The 19,747-nt window shown below is 50.4% G+C and overlaps 1 protein-coding gene across 2 annotated transcripts in view; it reads left to right on the top strand.

The window, feature by feature from the left end:
* Nucleotides 1–19,747, top strand: part of SNX29 (sorting nexin 29) — a 296,663-nt gene that overhangs the window by 112,423 nt on the left and 164,493 nt on the right. For both annotated transcript variants that reach the window (XM_054693831.1, XM_037507581.2), the window contains exon 14: nt 1,771–1,853. In XM_054693831.1, coding sequence (XP_054549806.1) covers nt 1,771–1,853 — 83 coding nt within the window. The remainder of the gene's footprint in view (nt 1–1,770; nt 1,854–19,747) is intronic.

Below are 19,747 nucleotides of genomic sequence, written 5' to 3'. Positions count from 1 at the left end.
GAGTGCTCTGGGAACTGGGCAGCCATCTCAGATACCCACGTACCTGCAGTTGATGCAGATAGTGTCTGCATTTGACGCTGATGTTCTTCCTGCCAAAATATAATGCAGGCCAGTGAAATGCAAACACAGTGCCGTGTTTGTGAGCTGAGGTCCACGCACATGCACTGCAGACAGGCAGAGCCAGTGCTTTGCACGCGCACCTACTGCTTTGCACGGGGTGGTGTGTGTGTCCCAGGCATAGCATCTCCATCCACGAACAGATGGAGCCAGACGCTCACTGCTGTGAATTATTAAGCAAGACCACCCCAGTGCAGAAACCTTTATTATGTGATGTGGTTTTATCAAGTAGACTGTGTGAGCATACCGGGTTTATGGTGATTATATGGGCGCGGAGGAAGGCATTCAAAACATACATACCAGGTTTTCAGCTCTGGTTACCATGGGGAACGGCTGAGTAGAGCAGTAAGCAAGACAAAGATTTCGAACAACAACAAAAAACATGTTTGATCCATGAAAAATTATACTTAGGGGCAAGTGTGTGTGTACCTAGAGAGGTGTGGCAGGATAAAAACAAAATGCTAGTGGGGTTCATTTCAAGGTGTTGGATTGTTGACTGAGTTTTATATTCTTTCTCAATCAGTTGTGAGTGTTTCACAATGAATACTTTATTTTTAGAATCATAAGAGAAACCCCATCCTAAAGCTCTTTTCATTGTGAGGAAGAAATTTTGTATCATGTTTTAAAGTTCTCAGGCTCAAAGCCTTGGTGGGGGCAGGCAGTAATGAAGTGTGGCAGAAAGACCACACTCGGGGGGTGAGAAACCAAGTCTGAATCCCAGAGGTAACAAAGCTCTTGTGAGCTGTGGCCCCAGAGAACTGAGTTTGTATCTTGGCATTGTGACTTACTTGTGACCTTGACCTTAGCCACATGACCTTGGTTAGAGACCTTATTTGTGCCCCAATTACTTCCTCTAAAATGGGAAGTCTCCTTCAGGGTCATCGTACCTGACACATCATAGGCACTTAAGAAACATATTTCCACTGAATGAGGAATGAATCAATGAATGTGAGCTTGATTCAGTGAGGCTATAGATTTAAAGTCTGAGCTGCGTGGCAAGTACTCAGCCAAGGTAGTTTCTCTCCCTGATCCTCATGTGGTTTTCCTCAACCACTGTGCTTGGGAGTGAATTCAGTATAGTGGGGTCTTGTCGTAGCCTGAGTTCCCTGTTCCACAGTGTAATTGTATATAGGGATGGATGTGGACTTAGTCAACTTCTTCTTTACACCTCAGTTCCCTCATCTCTAAAATGGGTGATGTGACAGTACCTTGGAAGGATTTAATGAGATGATATATAAAGCCTTCACATGATGCCTGGGAAAGAGTTACTGTGGTTCAGCAGAATGTTAAGAGCATATTCCAGGTTGAATAGCAGGTGCTCCTGTGAATGGATAGAGTATCACAGAGCACCTGACACTGACTAGCACTTAGCAGATCCAGGTAACATTCATCAGGTGTCAGCACCCTGAGCTGGTGGGCTTGGACCCCACCGGGGCTTATTTTCATCATGGAAGAACAGTGTGTGAAGGCATTCTGCAGATGTCCCCTTGTGAATGGTCTCTTATGGTGAAGAGCTCGGCAACAGAGAACTATGGCTATTTATGACAAGCACCTTGTATGTGTTTCCTTACAGGTCCTCCCCCCGCACCCCTCCCCCCAACTTGGGTCTGAGTTACCAGTTGCTAAACATTTTTAAAATTCTTGTCCCTGCAGAGAAAACGAGGTGCTCAAAGTCCAACTGAAGAAATACGTAGGAGCTGTCCAGATGCTGAAAAGAGAAGGTCAAACCACTGAAGGTGAGGTGGTGAGGGAAGAAGCGGGCTTGTCGTCGTCATAGCCCCTGCGCCTGGCACACAGTAGGCCCTCAGCAGGCTGTGAGCACATTCGTGGATGAATTAGATGAAGGGTGCCAGTCAGGGTTTTGGAAGCCGAAGTAGATGGGAAGCCCTGCTGTGTATTCTTGCTAAATGCATCTTTAACGTTGTAAGACTTGCTAGATTATTAGCAACAGTTCAGTTGTCTCAATTTGTATACTTAGGGGATTTTATGTCTAGGTCTTGAGATCTTTCCAAGGATCTTGCAACTTGATTTAGTCCTGTCAGGCCAGGGCTGAAAGCAACCTGCCAGAGCGATGGAGACTCAGAACCCTGGACTTAGGCTGACCGGGTTTCAGTGCCGCTCTTAGTTTCTTAATTTCTCTGCCCCTTGATTTTCTCATCTGTAAAATGGGATTAGTTGACAGCGCCTACCTCATGGGGCAACCGTGTCGACATCTTAGCACAGTGCCTACTGTGGTGTAAGTACTGGATAAATTTTAGCTATGTATTACTCTCCAGAAACAGAATGTGTGGGATCTGGATGTAATAGCACAAAGACTTGAGTTTCCCCAAAAGCATTTGTATTTATTATGGTCTCTGTTTGACCAGGTTTAATATGTCAGTGAATGTTTTTCCCACAACATGCCTTGCTTCCTTCATTATCCATCTCCATCTGTTACCAGTCAGGGGACGATTGCAGAATCGACTGTGGCTTCCTCTGGGGACTCACCACCCTTTTCCTGTAGATATCAATCTTCTGGCCCCAGATTCATTTCATTATGGTCTGTATGTTTGTTTGCCCAGCACCTGGCTTTTGCATTCATTTGTCCATTTGATCTGTGTTTTGGTGAATGGTATTTGTCTTTGTCTAACCCTTTTCCCTTTCCAAGCAGTTTCAAATCTATCCTCCTTTGACACAGTGATGAGTAGATATTTCCCCTCCTATTTTAAAAAAGTTCATTATTGGAAGCTCAAGAGAGCTTAGGGGCTCATATATGTATCTGGGGAGGAAATGAACTCAAGTTTTCCTCCAAGTTCCTGGTTCTCTGGAGTTGTACAGTTGATTCACGTGCAGAGAAGTCACCTAGGGCACCGAGTCAGTGGTTCATAGAGGAGAAGAGAACTCCCCTTCTTGGGATTGGAATGGGGCTCTGGATTAGCCCGACTAGGTATGCGACTCTCATGCAGGTGAGAGCACACTCCCACCCCCCTGAGAATGCACACTCTATTTAGTACTTTGACTTGTTGCAATAAGAAATACAAGACTAGGGAAAAGGAAGCACCACTAGACTTGATTTTAACTTCAAACGTCAACCCCTAGACAAGACATTTCTGACTGGGAGCATGTTTGGAGTGATTCTCCCACCTTGCCCAAGTGGGTACACAGATCCAGCCAGCACAAGATGGGTTCTTGTGGCAGCTGAAGTTTCTTTCCTAAGACCTGGCTTGAATGCTCTGGGACCTAGCTGGGTTTAAGCCCTTTTAGGACAGTGCTGAGAAAGTCCTGACAGAGGCTGGTGCGGAGAGGATGCGGCCCTGTGTATCTCACACAGCCGCAGTGCTGTGCTGCCTGTTTCTACCGTGTGGTTGACCGGGCTGCTGCCTGTGCTTGGAGTGTCCCCTAGGGAAGGTTTGTGTGAGAGTCTTGAATGTAGGCATGAGCCGGACTTCCCCCTGCTGCCTATTGAAGTCTGCGGTCCACTCCTTTCACTTGACAATAGTGAGCAGGAGCCATGGGTCAGTGACTGAAGCAGCCTCATTGAAAGCCAATTCAAAGATGGTGCCGTGGCCTCCTTTCAGGAGCCTCTACCAGTTCTCAAGTGGTGTCTGTTACTCAACGAAATGGGGGCTCCTCAAACCAGCTCACTGCTGGCTCCATTTGTTGAGAACCAATGAGTGTGCACCCTGGCCAGACTGAGGTGGCCTTGGGGGTGCCCTGTCCAGATTGGGGTATCTGGGGGGTGTAGAAGAGTAAATACAGGCAGAGTTTGAGGAGGGAGAATGCTTGCTTGCTGACATGTCCTTGACCTCTGGTGTTGAGGCACGGATATGATGTTCCAGGTCCCCAAATTCTAGGTGAGACTTCAGAAGGCATTTTCTACGATAGAAGCCTTTTCCCTGAGTATGTCAAGATTCGTTTTATCTTTGACAACAAATTGTTTATGAAACTGTGAGCTCATTAGTAGGGAAAAGAGTGAAAATTCATTAAAGGCTCAGATGCCCCCAGAGTTGAATAGATTGCTGATCCTCACCTTCATTATTACATTGTTGCTGTGGAAAAGTACCTCCAGGATTAAAAAACAAAAAAGGTCAGCTGAATATGAACCTTTACAATATGTGGTTGACAACCTTTGACTTTACGGGTATCAAATTTCAGATCCCCACCCTCCTCCTTTCTTAAGAGAGATAGAACCCCTCTGAGGGAATCACGAGCTAATCAGCACAATGTGGAGTGGGGCTTTGGGTGACCCCAGCAACTAATTGAAAGAGTGCCTGCCCCTCCCCAGCTGGTTCAGGAGTGAGGGTGGGTTACTCACCACTCAAGTGCTGCCTTTCCTAGATACAGCTGTATTTCTGGAGCTCATCCTGGAGGGTGGAGGCTGCTATCATTGTGCCTCTCCCCCATAGACCATAAGGGTGCGGGCTATTAAGTCCACAAGGAGCTGGCTCGGCAGATAAACTTCCATTGTTTCTCTTACCAGCCCCTTGACCTTTCTGTGGTTGATGGAGTTGGGCGGCCTATCTCCTCCTGGAGCCAGCATGGAGGGTGAGCAGGGGTCGCTCTCTAAACTCAAGTTTTCCTCTCAGGCTTATCACTGAAGTTTGAAACAGGAAGTGTGGCCACTTGGTTTCTTGCTAGAGATGTCACTGAGGGGCCTGGGGAACAGGTGATCCCCTTAACCTCAGATATCTGATGGGTTTTGCTGGCAAGAGTAGGAGTGGACTTGCATTAGCCACACACACAGAGCAGTGTACTGTCAAAGGAGTGATTTACTCATCGGTAGTGAGAAGGAGAGCCTCTGGGTAGACCAGATGCCCCAAAATATGTATTTTTGTAGGTTGTTGCTGTGAGGGTTGAATGCTAATTGACACAGCTTGGGTAACATGCTTGGATCAGAAGCTGGGATTGAGAAGAGCTGTGGTAGAATAACAGTCTCCCCAAGTCAACCTCTTCACCCCTGGAAGCTTGACTCTGCACCTTTAAGCAGCAAAGGGGCTTTACAGGTGTAATTAAGTGAAGGATGTTGGGGTGGGGGTCGTCCTAGCTTATCTGAGTGACCCCAGTGTAATCATTAGGATCCTTAGGAGAGAGAGGCAGGAGGGTGTGAGAGGGAAGATGTGACAACAGGCGCACAGGGGTTGGAGTCTCTCTGAAGAGACAGGAAGGAAATCAAAGCAAGAAATGTGGATCCTTTAGGAACTGGGAAAGTCTAGAGTGGATTCTCCCTCCTGAGTCCTCTCACAGGAAGGCAGCCCTGTCTGCACCTTGATTTTAGCTCATTAGTCCCATTGGGGACTTATGACCCCTGAACTTTAATATAGTGAATGTTTTATTTTATTTTATTTTTTTTAAAGATTTATTTATTTATTTATACAAGCACTGGGTACAGTCAGAAGCGCGGGAGGGTGAGAGAATTCACCAGAGACAGAGCTGGGAGCAGAGCAGGCAGAAGGACCGAAGTACACTGCTGAGGGGAGCAGCGGGCGGCAGGAGAGGTCTGTGCGCCATGTGGGACCCTCCTGTGGTGGCCGGGGAGCAGCTGGGGTTCGAACCGGCGCTGCAGAGGCTGCGGGCAGCTTCGCAACCCAGCACTCAACCGTTGCACCACCGGGGAGGCCCTAATATAGTGAATGTTTTAATCCACTGAGTTTGTGGGACTTGTTAGAGCAACAACAGAAAGCAAATATAAAAATTCAGTTAAATTGAGGTATTACATTTGTCCCTGGTGAACTTGGGGGCCATTGCATCTAGAGCTTAGAGCCGGAGGTTGATGTGTTAAAGGTCAGGTTTTGATCAAAGCGCCCCTGGTGGAAAAACTTGGTACCGCAGAGGAGAGCTGTGGCCTCCGACTTGCAGGAAAGGCGTGGGACAGAAAAGCCTCCCGCCCTTCCGCACCCCCGTGTATGGTGTGCTTGTCTGGCCACGCAAGGAGAGTCCTTGCCCCCGTGATGTGCCGCCCCTGTCTGGGTCACCAGATGACATCTGTTACCGGCCTGCACTGGACACGGGAGGAGAAGCCTAGAGAGCTGTGTGGCTGAGGACCCAATGGCCCCTGGCCCTGTGGCATCATTCTTTGGGTGGAGAGGCTGGATTCTCTGAATGTCCCATGGAGGGGGGGTCCAGAGGTGCTCTTGGCTGCGATCTGAGCTTATTCTCTGTGCCAGGGAAGGGCTTCTCCTGCCCGCCATTCCAGAGGGATGGCGGGGATGGGGGGGTCGGCCTTGTTACATGGCTGGGGTTGTCTCCCCCATCTGCCTGTATGTGGGGCATCACTGGGGTTCCCGTAGGGTCAGGTGCCATCTGATAGCTTTCCTTTGACCAGCTTCCTCACTGGCTGTTGTAGGCGGGACTCCACCCTCCGCCCTGCCCTTGACCTCGGCCGGCCGGCTGCCTCCAGCTGGGTCTTAGGCGCCAGTGGGCCCTCAAGAAGTGTGCTTTCTTTTCCATTGGGCCTGCAAGGCGGGGTCCACTGGTTACCTGTCTCTGCTTGGGACCTGGAACGAGCCCATCACATAGAGGAGCTGAGTTCTGATTCTGTCATTTGAACCCCTGAATCTGGGGACACCTGATATGAGCCCTGACCTTTTATAATAAAAACCCTGTCCCTTTATTAACAAGTGTCTCCATTACACCTCACCCTGACAGTTTTGAAGCTTTATTTGGCTTTCCTTCACTCGCATGCTCTATGCAAACTTACCTCCTGCTGGACACGAAGGCCGCCCTCTCTTTGTGAAGGGCTGCGCTTCCCTGGGGTCTGTCCAGGCCCCAGTGTCTGTCACCATGGCGCACAGCTCCTCCTCCTGCCTTCCCCTACCAGGTCCTCTTCCACTATCACCCTGTCTCTGACCACTGTGGCCTGTTCTGTAGTGATGGATTTAAGGCTGCAGGCTCTTGTCGGCGTCTCCATTTAATAAATCGGCTGTGGGCCCAGGGAGAGAGGGAGAAGAAATGGTCTGTTGCCGGTAGCACTAGAGCAATTAGCACTGAGGGCAGGAGCGGTGGTGACAGGGTGGCCGGGAGCCACTGTAAATGTTCAGCAGTAGAGACTAAAGAAGCCAAACAGGAAGTCCTCACCCGCTCTCACGTGCTGGGTCTCTGCCTGAGCGTGACTCAGGTGCCCCTCCACGCTGCATGCGCCTCCTGCTGTCACTGGGGGTGCAGTTTCCTTGGCTCCCGGAAAATCAGGGCGGGCAGGGCAGTGCAGGAACCTGCTTCTGCAGAGATGCCTGGCGAGGCCAGAGGATGGGCCTACGAGGAAGGTGGCGCCGCTCTAGGCCGCGGTGGAGTGTGACAGCCACCCCAGAGCCACCCCTTTCCTCCCGCCCCTCTTCTCCCTGGGTGCCCGGAACCAAACCATGTGCCATGTCACAGGGTCAGAGCATGAGGGTCTTGGGACTGGACACAAGACTTGGGGAAGCAGAGCTGCTGCGTCTCCATAGCCATGGTTTCAGGGAGACCAGGCAAGCTCTTGGCGGTTTTCCCCTGCGAGCCTTCTCCATTCCACAGCAAAGAGAAGCCACCACCCTGAGAAGGGGCAGCGGCACAAGCTTTCCAGTTGCAGGGGGTGATGGGGGAGGGTTGGGCCTGGGTTGAATTTTAGCTGTCATGCTAACTCCAAATTCTGGGAAGAAGTTTTTAATCTCGGGCTTCAGTATTTTCATGTGAGCAGTGAGGTCATGATGCTGACTTTATGGAATTGTTTCAAGTTTAAAAGGGATGACACGTAAAGTGCCAGGCAACTGTTGATGTTGCTTTGGACTGGAGATGCATTTGAAGGTGTGTCCCGGCTGCGCAAGGTCAAGGAGCATTAGCAGAACACCTGTTCATTCATATCTGAAAGTGGGTGAATAATTGTGGTGGTAACTGTATAGTAAACCTCTTTGATAATTGTATAGTAAACCTCTTTGGAAGCATTGAGGCATTGTCCTGGTAAAGCAACATTTGTCTCATTAACCAGTTTCCTGACCTTTAAATAATTACAAGAACAGGTAGCTCTGGGACCTGGTCCTGGCTAAGTGCTCAGAACTGGTGGCACCAGGATGATACTCCAGGGACAGTGGCCCACACGCTCATATTTTAAAATTAGAATTTACTGCAAAAGTTCAAGGAATAATGTCCCTAACTCCTAATGTGCTCATCACTCAGATTTAACACATAATTTTTCATATTTATTTCAGATTAATAAAATGAGAAGTTACAAGGGTAGTTGAGGGTGTCCTGACTGATTGTACCCACAGGGGTTTCCAGACGAGCTCTGACTGCCCCAGTTTGGGTGGCATGCCCCCTTATACCAATTCTGGGGGTGGGGTGGGGGTGTTAACATTCTCTTTGACTGAGCCAGGCTCACGTGTTCAGGGAAGGGGCACAGTGGGAGCAGCCCCATCCCAACATGGGATCGAGAATGTTGAGGGGCAGGTCCCCAGAAAGGTGAGTTGGATTCTAGTAAGAGGGATGTTGGCAGCAGAAACACAGCTGGCCTTGCACCTGTGCAGCCGACAGGGGAAACAGTGGCAGGTGCAGAATTTTTATATAGAGTTTGGTGGTTTTGTGGGCTAGGGACTCTGGAGGTGTTTGTCTCGAGTCTGCACCAGCAAAGCATGCCCTGGTTTTTTTTTTTTGTTTGTTTCATTGAATTGTATGTTTATTTCGGATAGTGTGTCAGGTAGGATTAGTTTAGCTTGCATACAACAGAAAACCCAGACAACAGGGACTCATGTACGAGTTTTCTTTTTTCTGACAACACGCTGGAAGTGGTCCAGGCCACTTCCTGGGACTCACGCTGCTTTTTTCTTTTTGTTCTTCCATCCACAGCATATGGCCTTTTAATCTCCATGATTGCTCATGGCACCTAGGTGATGGCTGGTGCTCCAGCCACACTGCTGTATTTTAGGCAGGGAGATGCAGAGAGTGGGGAAATGCAGAGCGTGCATTTCACAGCTGAGTTCTATCAGGATTTAAAGCTTCAAGGATAGTGTGTTTCCTTTGAGGAGCTTGTCAGGACCCTCCCTGCCTCCCTCAAATGACTTTTTTTTTTTTTAATATTCAAGATGTCAAAATTTCATTTTTTTTTTTTTTTTACTTTTTATTGTATTTGTTTTGTTCTGACATCCTGTAGTCCCCATACCTCTCCCACCACCGTATCACCTGTGACCCATCCCTCCCGTTTTGCCCCCGCCCCTTCTTTTCTGCATGCCTCAGATCTGTGGTCAGCTATGGTCAGCTTGCTTGTTTTGACTTTCAGATGACTGCTTACAGCTCTGGGGGCCACCACTGAATGCAAGGAAAGCTGGCAAATGTGGTTGTTTCATTGGTACAAGAGGACTTGTACATCCCTCTGACTTTGGGGAGGGCGACTGATGGAAATTGTGCCAGAGGGGTTGTGACTGTGCCCCAAGCCAGCCTTGAGTGCCATCACCCCTGGGAAATCTTCACCAAAGGTACATGGCCATTGCAAGAAGCACATCTACTCTGGTTCTAGAAGTGACCATGACTCTCTGCAGATCTCCATAAGGGAGAACATTTTATTTGCTCAACCTGATTTTTATCTCCCGCAAGATTCTTTCCTCTTGTAAATCACTGGAGAAGCAATTGCCTGGAAATACCAAGTATCGATTCATGATTTTTGTTCATTTCCTTTTTATTGTTTGCTGGAAACAACAACCCAGAAACAGAACAGGAGCACTTGAGTGCTGCAGACCTCCTGGCAGGCTGAGGCCAGACGTGTATTTATCCTTGTCGCTGTTACTTTTTAGGGCCATCCCGGCTTTGTGATTATCTTTGTGCAGTTTGTCAATCAGCGTCTCCTTTGGCGTCAGCTCCTCTCCTTCCTGGAAGCTGACAGGTGGCTTGTTTTGTTAAATGCCACTTTGGTTCTGAAAACTGCTCTGCTTTAAGTTCCTAATTACAGCTTTCATAAGGCAACTGGTCATTTTACTTTGCTTGAGTGGGTAATGATGGCTTGTGCCTCAGCTGAGAGTGACTTGTCTAAATGTTTTCTTTTTTCTTGGATCGAAAGGAAAAATAGGCATCCGATAAAGAGATAAGCCAATCTTCGTGTTTCGCTCGTCGATGGCCTCAATCTCAGCCTCTGCAGTCAGAAATACACTCCATCCTCACCCCTCTCTGTGGAAGGGCCTTCTGTTCTGTCTAGAATCTTCCTTCTACCCACACCCTCTGGTCAGACATCACTGCTTCAGGACGCCCCCTGTGATTCCCCCACATCACCACCCCCCGTCAGTCACTCCCAGGTCTATGGTATTGCTGCAGTATTTGAACTTTCAAAGTATTTCTTCCTTTCTTGGGTGACACTCAATCAACACTGGCCAGGGTGTGAACTCTGTGAGAGCGGGGATGCCTTGGTTTTGATGCGGTTGTGCTCTTGGCCTCTAAAACAAACTGTCGCCTGGATCACTAGCTGTTTGATGAGTGACTGAGTGAAGGCAGGGATGAGTTGGTTGAGTACCTTGTGATAATAATAGCAAGCGTGGATTGAGGACCATGTGCTACCTGCTTGACAGGCCGCCTTCCTGGGAGCACGCCCCTAGCATTGCCACATGTAGGCAGGGACACCAAAGCCTAGGCAGCCCAGAGGGTAGAGTAGGGCCAGCCTGCTCGGGTTGAAGTCCCGGCCGTGTGCTGTGTTAGATAACCATCATCATCACTGTCGTCCAGCGCTTCACCCAGAGCACACAGCTGGGAGTGGGAGTGGGGGCTGAACCCATGATGCCCTGCCACAGGAGTGAATGACACCCCCCGACCCCTGGAGCTCACCTGCTGCGGTGGCTGGGCCAGGGTGGAGACGGGGCTCCGGGGCGCCCTCTCCCATCCCGATTCCAGGCTTTCCAGCCCTAGCTCTCCTGGCAGCCACACCAGTGAGCAGAGCAGGCCAGTCCATGGACATGAGTCCTGTGCTGTCCTTCTTTGGGGGCTGTAACCCCAAATTCAACTGCCAGGCTCCTTGTTACCCTGCCACTTGTTTCTGACTCTTTCGTCATGATTTCACATTTTTAGAACCCAGCCCCTCCAACGCCCTCCTTCTCCAGGTGGAGCCAATTATGCTGGGCTCGGCTCTACCTTTAATTACCTTTGCCTTCACCTGCCTCTGCTGTGTCTCATTATGTTGCCATTAGCAGCAGTCCCGGTGCTTGCAGTTTGGAGGCCCGGCGTCTGTGGTCTTGACTTCCCTCTGAGAAACATGGAGGGTTTGGAATAGACAGTAAACAAACATGCGCCCGTGGGCCCGAGCAGCCTGCTGAACTCACCGTGGCTTGCCTTAAAATTGTTTTTCAGCGGCTTAATTGTTGAAAAACAATTGTTTTTCTTTCTTGCTAAAACACAAAACCACACTCACTCTAAAGAATTTTAATAGGTAGCAAGAGACAAATAAAAAGGAGAAGGAGAAAATAAAAATCATTTTCAAACCCTTAAGCACAGGAGTGGTTGGGGATGCACTCTCCAGAGGGGGTGTGGCGCTCTGCTCGCGAGCGTGCTCTGGGTAAACCTGCGCGAGGAGCCTGGAGAGCCCCCCTGACTGCATGTGACTTCCTGGGCTAAGAGGAAAGCTGGTGGCATGAAGGGACAGCCACAGGTGCCTGGTGGGATGTTAACAGGAAAATCCAGCAGTGGTACAGCGTGAGTAGAAATTATGTCCAGTGACTATCAGCAGCTGGTCACCTGAAAGGCATGCAAGGTCAAAGGACAGTGGCTGGTAGAGGACGGGTCACTGCTGTGAGTTCTTTACCCGTATGCACAAAATCACAAAGCCACTCAGACTCAGCGAACAAAAACAATGGAAGCAAACAGGGGAAACAGAGTTAGTAAGGCCACAGGTGGCTGGTTCACCCCGTTAGTGTCCAGGGCTCAGAAGTCCCAAACAAAAGATTGCTCATCTAAGATGGCGCCGTCCTGCCCACAAGGACCTGGAGCGCGTGGCAGCAGGCAGGCAGGGGCGAGGGTCCAACTCACCACAGTGGAGGCGCTCACGGGCTGGGGGCTGAGACGCCGCCGCAGAGCCCCGGCCACAGGCTGAAGGTCGGGGTGGACAGCAGCGGGCGCAGCAGCAGCGGAGGTGGTGCTGACAGTCGTGAGTGGTTAACAGCTCTTAGAGGTTACCTGGACACTGAGCGCTGGTCACTCACCAACCGTGCTGGGCAGCACTGGCCAGTAGTGCCAGCCACCAGCATCACAGCTCTTTGTGAGTTGTTGGCCCCCACCACCAACAAACAGCTCTTGAGACACCCAGTCTAGGGCCTTTGGTGCTCTTTTCGGGTGAGGTCAGAGGCAGGGCTGCAGGGCGGCGGCCCCTGGCCTCTGCAAAGCTCTTAGGCTTCTTGGCTTCGCTTTTCTGCTTCCCTTCCTTCCTCGGAGGAAAGTCCTTCTTTCTTCTTTTGAGGCCAGGAACAGAGTCCGCCAGAGCGTGTGTCCCCAGCTGCAAGGTCCAAGTCATGACCGGGCTTGGGCTGGGGAGGGGAGAATAAAATTAATTTTTGTGGATTCCCGTGACTTGTTATTATTCTTTCCACCTTTTTGGGACAATTTCTAGCTGCGTGACAGCTGTTATTTGCTATGATAAACAATACTGGCTAAATGTATTAGAGAATTGATTTCAGGAGAGCCATCACTGGAGAGCTTGTATTTTTACTTTTTTTAATAATTGGATTTTTTGAATTTAAAAAATGAGTTATGTATGCTCTTCCTAGCAAGCAGGACAGTACAGAGATGGGTGGAGTTGATCCCCTTCCCGCAGTGTGCCCACCTGAGGCAGCCAGAGTTCATCGGCGGACATGAGCTTGCACAGATCTGACCTCCCCAGTCATGCATGTTACTGTTCTGCCTGCTCCTTTTTTCCAAAAGCGAGGCCGAGGCCGTGGCACACTTCTGCACCCCCTTGCTTTGTGCGTGAAGCCGCACTGGAGGCCAACCATGCCCACTGCGCTTCTCCACACGGCGCAGGGGTGAGCAGCCGCACAGAGAGCGCGTGACCTGAAAACCTGAAGCCGTGTGCTGTCTGACCCTTCAAAGTAAATGTCTGCGGACCCTGACCCGCTTTGTCCTCGGGTCACCCCATGTCACTGAGCAGTGGCGTGTCTCCCCCGGGTCAGCAGGGACAGCCCTAAGCCCTTCCCTCCCTGGCCTTTCACTTGAGCCCCACACGTGGCTGCTTCAGGGAAAGGCCATTTCCCTGGAGATGGCATTTAGGGGCTAGCCCCGCATCACCCCCACAAACAGAACGCCCGCGGCCTGCGTGCACATGTCCCTGCATCCGGGCTTCCTTGTGGCGGGAAAGGCTCCCAGAGCGCAGTCCCGGGGGACGCTGCGTGCGCTGGGCGCCCTTCAGTCCTGCAGTCGAATGTCCTCTCTGACCGACATCTTTTCCTGGATCTCACATCTTTCATGAAAGTGGTTTTTAATCCTTTTTGACTGTTGCTTTTGGTAAGAAACGCGCTTTTGGGTGACCTCTCATGCTTGTGGCGACCAGCACTTGGCCGTCCCGGACAGCCCCCACGCCCCACGCAGGGCGGCCTCACCTGTCACCCCCCGCCCTGCCGCGGGTCAGCAAGCAGCATTCGCAACTCCTGGGATTCTTTTCTCACCTCACTCAAAGTTTGAGAAACAGCGTTTCATAGAAAGGGTTGGATTTGGGGATCTTGTGATCTAGTTCAGAAGCTGGATGTTTTATCTGGGGGTCAAGGCCTTCCTCCACCTTTCCCTTTCTCATTTAAGGTGTAGCCATTATTCCTCCTGTGGAAAATTCATACATATTTTAATACATACTATTTTAATAGTTTCAAGGGGTGACACATACCGCTTTTCTTCGCAGATGGGAACTGTCCTTCGGTTTTCATGTTTCCCCCAAGAGCGCAGACTTCGGGGCTTGGCCACCACGTGCTTAGGACAGGTCTGTGAGCCATGCCGCCTCTCGGGGTTGTCCTCTCGCACATTTGAGCCAATCACTCATCCATCAGATTGGATCACACCCTGCCCCCAGCATACACACTCATGTGTCGCTCACCCCTGTCCAGCTCCCACTTTGTCCCCTCTTGACTATGTTGCTGGCGTTGGCCTAACACAGCCATGAGAACTGTGACTCTGTTATTCCTTCAGGGTCCTGCCACTTTATTTTTGACTGATTTTAGTAATAGGATTCTTTCCCCCTCCCCTTGGCAAAGATAGAAACTAGCTGCAACGACAAGAAAGAGTATTATAGAAACAAGAAACTTGTGGTGCAGGTATGGCTGGATCCAGGTGCACAGTTTAAGAGGAAGAGCTCTCTCTCCGCCCCTGGGTTCTGCTTCCACTGTAGGTTTGTTTCATTCTCAGGTGGGTTTTGTTTCCTGGAGGGAGGAAGAGGCTTTGTGTGAGAGACAGGTTTTCTCCTCAGGCTGTGGGCAGCTGGTGCGGTATTTCAAGGGGGGAGTGACATGAGCCAGTTTGCAGATTTCCTCCTCTCACATGAAGATCTGCCCGTGTCGAGTTGTCGAGTTGTTTCTCTGTGGGTCTAGAACTGGGTTCTGCCTTTAAAGGGCTAGTTACTTTTAGGCACCAAAAATATTTTTCTTTTTTTTTTTTTTTTTTAAAAAAAAATTTCTGACATTGTTTGAATTTAATGATTCATATTACGAATTATTCATGAAAATGATCTTTTAAGCTTCTTATAATAGCTGAAATTATCCTTCATTAGATACTGACAGTTCCTGTGATGGGTGTAATTATAAAAAAAATATTCTTAGGCTGCCTATATTCTGCAGTGTTAAAATTACGCAAATGAGCAAGGGATAAGAATAGAAGCTGAGTAGGATGGTCAGATCTTATGGGAGGAGGGAGTGGTGGCATCGCACATTTTCTAAAAATGAATAAATATGTGCCGTACACATTAAGTACGTTTTTATTACAGTCTGCCTCAATGCTCACCCTCTCTTCATTGGCAAGGGAGGGAATTAATTTTAGCACCCTGAATTGTTAGTAGCTCTTGCCCATCTATGAATTGCATGAAGGAGAATTTTTCCCCCCTTTCCTTCTTCATTCCACTCAGCATTTTCTGCCAGGCGCACTGTAGTAATCTGCGAAACTTCCCAAGAATGGCAAGCTCATCGGGGTGCTGAGCAGGGAGGAGAGAGCTTGGAGGGCGGAGGCAGCTCGTTAGGGGGCTCTCCGTGTCATGGAGCCTGTGAGGTCAGGACTCCCCTTGGTCATGTCCCCAGGATGGCCAGGTGGGACCTTCCTGGCTCATCTCCCACTTCTTGGGACTCACCGTGGCAAGTTTGGGGCGGGGGGAAACGCTGGGAGGAGTAGAGCTGAACAGCCCGTTCGTTGCGCTTTTTGTGAGTCATGGTGTCCAGGGCCTCGTGGGGCCTGGCCCTGCTGCCTCGCCAGGCCCTCTGCTGCTACGCCCCCATCTACCTCTTCCTCAGGGCGCTACAGAAACCCCCAAGAGAGCCTGCCCATAGGGCTGCCAAGCCGCTGGAGTGAGCTCTCTTGGAACTGGACCAGTCAGCAAGATGTTCGGTGGTGAGGCTGATTTAGAAAGACTCGAAAGGCTGACATTTATTTGGACCCGTGCCGTGTCGGGCTCTGTTCAGCTGTCCAGTGACTCACTCCAGCCCCACACAGCCCACGTGGTAGGTGCCATCCCGATCTTCATTCTGCACATGTGACAGAGAGCGTAAGTCTCCTGCTCGAGATCACACTGCAAATTAGAAGGGGAAGTGAGGCTGGTGAGTTTCCATAGACCGGGGCTGGGGCCCTGGGAGAAACCCTGACCTGCTCATCCAGGCCGTTCTCAAACCAGCTGGATTTTTTCATGTAGGCCTGAGTCAGGCCCCTCTTTTTCCTGTGACCACTTGTGATTTCATCCTGTTTCCCTGGGCTCGGGCGCCCGTCGTGCTGCCTGCATTTGTGTCCAAATCTGTCCACTCCCGGTGCTGTGTGCAGCGGGCACGGTTTGGCTCCTCCCTGCTGGTTCCCAGCAGCCCTCCGGAGTGTTGGGTTTTCTTCCAAAATCTGCATCCACCACATTATGCCTTCAAATAACAAGAAGTGGAGTTTATTCCTGTTATGTCTTGGAGAGCTGGGGTTGGCAAACATTTCCTGGAAGGGCCCTGGAGTGTTTTACACATTGTGCACGGTCTGTTTGTCTTCCTCCTTGACCTTTCTCCTGCTCTCCCTCTTACTCCTCCTCCAAGGTACAATTTTTACAATAACAGACAAAGGCTGCATTTTCCCCATGGGGTATAATTGGCCAGTGCTGGTCACAGCGCTGGGTCTCGAACCATTTCGTCCCCCTGCCATCATGGGCCTGACTTCTGGGGCCGGCTGTCTTCCCGCAGGCAGGGTGCCTGCGTGGTCCCCAGAAGCCCTGGGCCTCCTTGCCTGGAGGTACCCTGGCCTGTTCTCCCTCTGCTCCCTCCACACTGGCGCCTCGGACATTTTTCAAGGTTGTGGAGTAAGTGGTGTTAAGGGCGGAGGCGCTTCGAGCTTTCCTTTCTATAGTTTCTGCAGTGGACAGACACGACTTCTGTCAGGAAAGGTCCAACTGATGCACCTGATGAGCCATGGGCCGGGCGTCTGCGCAGGCACGCCCTGAGGGAGCTTCTCCCTGAGCCAGGCCAAGGGCTCAGCTGCTCTGCCTGTGGGCCGATGCTCTGCTTTGCAGAGGGTTGTCTTCTTGTCGCTCCATTAATGGCCTTTTGAGGTGACCAGTGTTGATAGTCCTCTCCTCCCTTTGCAAATGAGAGACCGAGGTCTCACGCAGGACTCTGTATCTAGTAGGTCCAGAGCTGGAAGCTGAGGTTGTCTTTGGATTCCAGGTCTGGGGCTCCCGCTGTGCCTCTCTTAGACATGAGTCATTCTGGATGCTGCTTCTCAGGGCAGCTTGAGAGGAGGGTTTCTGGAGCCAGACATGAGAGGGTGAACCCAGCCTCCTGCTGTGCAGCCGTGTGATGCTGGGCAAGTGGCCGCCCTGCCTGGACCCCAGCTTGCTTATGTGGAAACTCAACACGGTGATCATGCCGCCCCATGGGGCTGTTACGACTGCAGAATGAAATCCGGAGTAGGGGTAGCATTCAGGGGAGATGTCAGTATCACTGCTGCTTCTGCGTGGGCATTTTATTTTTAACTGTAGTCAAATGCATGTCACAGAATTTACCATCATAACCAGTTTTAAGTGCATCCTTGGGTTGTATTAAACCCATTCACGCTGTGGTGTGGTCAGTCTCCAGAACTCCTTTCCTCTGTCTCCCAGGCATCTTTGCTGCATGGCTCTGGGTGTGTCATAAAGCTGGCAGTGGCCATCTGGGTCAGCTCGGGGGCAGGATGCTGGGTAGAGGCGACAGGGAGAGTTTACTGCTCCCCTGAATTGCGAGCTCCCTGAATGAGGAGCTCACTTGGGGCTCTGGCCAGATCTCACAAGCCCGGATGAGTCTTCTTAGTTGTGAATAGAGCCAGCTTTCCTCGAGCTATTAAAAATTACACTGATTTCAGCACCCAGCCCGCATTTACTTTGCCGTCCTTATTGTAGTTAACTCTACAGTAATGTGCTGCTGGAGTTAATGAAAAGGCCCTCCTGCCTTTTAACTCACCCTGGTTAGACAGATGAAGCAATCATGTGCCGTGTTCCACACTGGGAGAGCAGCCAGCGCCCAGCCATCCCCCGGCGCTCTAGTGAGCGGCGCATCGCCCGAGGTGTGGAATCCCTCGCATGCCAACGACTCTGGCTGCCCCACTCCTTCCTGACAATTAATCCTGGTGATGATTAATCTTTTTTGCTCTCACATTATCTGAAAAACAGTCTTGTTCAACATTCTGGAGACTTGAAAAGTGCTGGACGTGTTCAATGTTAATATGCAACTACTCAGAAAGGTACAGAATAAACTGAATTAATATTGCCTGGGAGTTGGGGATGCTGAAAGCAGCAGAGGCCCACAGTGAGGTGTGTGCTGGTGGGAAGCATGAATCACCTCCCCGCAACAGGAGAAAGTGCTCATGATTTTTTAATGGCCGCCTGAAAACAAGTGTGCGGTATTAAGGTAAACTCTTTAAAAATTAAGGCTTTTGTAATTCTGTAAGTTTAAAAGGGAGGAAGGTGGGGAAAGAGTGGGTGGACTGCCAGGTGTGTAGGAGGAGGCTCTTGAGGCTGATGGGCCTGCATGGAGTTGCGGGGTCTCTGGTTCTTTTAGGAAGGGGCCTCTGCTTTCCCGGGAAGCCGGGTGCCGCGGAGAGAGCCTTCAGATCTTAGGGACATTTATTTAACACCGAGCCCACAGACCTGCTGCTTCCATCTGCAGGCAGTAGGATCTGGCTACGGCCCTTGATGCAGAGCTGGCTTGGATCTGTCTTGGGAGGGGAATGTGGACTCGACTGATGCTCTTGTCAGTTGGAATCATGGGCCATGACTGTGGTGGAGCCCAGAGAGATATGCAGACCCCCCTTCAGGGCTTGGTAAGAGCCAGCACTCCTGTCACCATGCAGCGAGTCTGGGACCCAGCAATAGCCCCGCTTTCTTTCCGTATGGCATTTCCTGTCATCGCACAGTGTCTGAGTTCAGATAATAACTCCATATTTGAAATGAGCTCCGTTAAGCAGATTTCTAGCCTTTGCATTTTTACTGCTTTATTTGGATCCATTAGCCCCACCTGAGTGGTCTTTAACTCAGTGAGGTTGAGGTGGTGTACCCCCACAGGTGTGTGACAGATATACCTGAGAGGCTGGTCACATTCTGGGGTGATGACAAAATTATGGTCAACTACCTGGAAGTTTTTTGATTTCTTTTTATAGCAGTCGAGGGCTGAAAGTCATTAAAAAAAATAACCAACTGGATTCAGCCAACGTTTGTTCAATGTTCTGTGTCAGACCGTGGTAGCTGCTCATCCTATGCAAATCCCTGTGTGTGTGTGAGTCAATGTTTAGATCCTTATTCCAAGGAATGTCCCTGGACCAGCAGTGTTGGCAGCATCACCTTGGAACACCTTACAAAGTGGAGTCAAGCTCGTCACTCTTTTAGAGTTCGCGCTTTAACCATTCCCAAGTGAGTTCCACACACATTCTAGCCGGGGACACTGTGCTTGACGTTTCCATAGTCAGATGGAGGACAGATACTGACATTCACTGTACTATTCCTCCCCTGTGCCTGCAGCAGGCATTACTAATCAAACCAGATACTTTTTCCTATGAGCCCCAAACTTAATAATCTTTCTCAACAATCTTTCTCCTGGTAGCCACTTCCAAAGGATCAAGCCCAGCCACCTTACCCCACCTTTCCCACATTCCACAGTTATCTCTTCCCTAGAGGGCACCAACACCCAGTCCCCCTTCTCGTTCTCTGCCCTCTGTTTCCCCATAATCCACAACATGGAAGCATCTTGTAAGGGCAGGAATGAACACAGTGCAGGTTTTCTGATCCCATGCAGACCGGGTAAAGGAGGAGTCAGAGTCTTCAGTGGTTTTGCAGGCTTTTATTGGGATTACCAGGTACATGGCAGGCAGGGGTGCTGGGGGGCCGGGAGGCTGACAGTCCTCCCAGCCCCCAGCAAATCCGCACTCTCTCTGGGCTCTCTGGCATTCTCTGCTTCTGCTGCTTTTCGTTCTCGGCTTCTTGGCTTCTGCTGGCGTCCCTGTGACGCCGCCCTTAAAAAGCACAGTCTTAGCCCAGGTGAAT

This window comes from Talpa occidentalis, unplaced genomic scaffold (assembly GCF_014898055.3).
Source record: "Talpa occidentalis isolate TD23 unplaced genomic scaffold, MPIMG_talOcc4v2.1 talOcc4.12, whole genome shotgun sequence".
Classification (NCBI taxonomy): domain Eukaryota; kingdom Metazoa; phylum Chordata; class Mammalia; order Eulipotyphla; family Talpidae; genus Talpa; species Talpa occidentalis.
The sequence above is the reverse complement of the archived record's forward strand: the minus strand, read 5'-3'. Positions and strand labels throughout refer to the sequence as shown.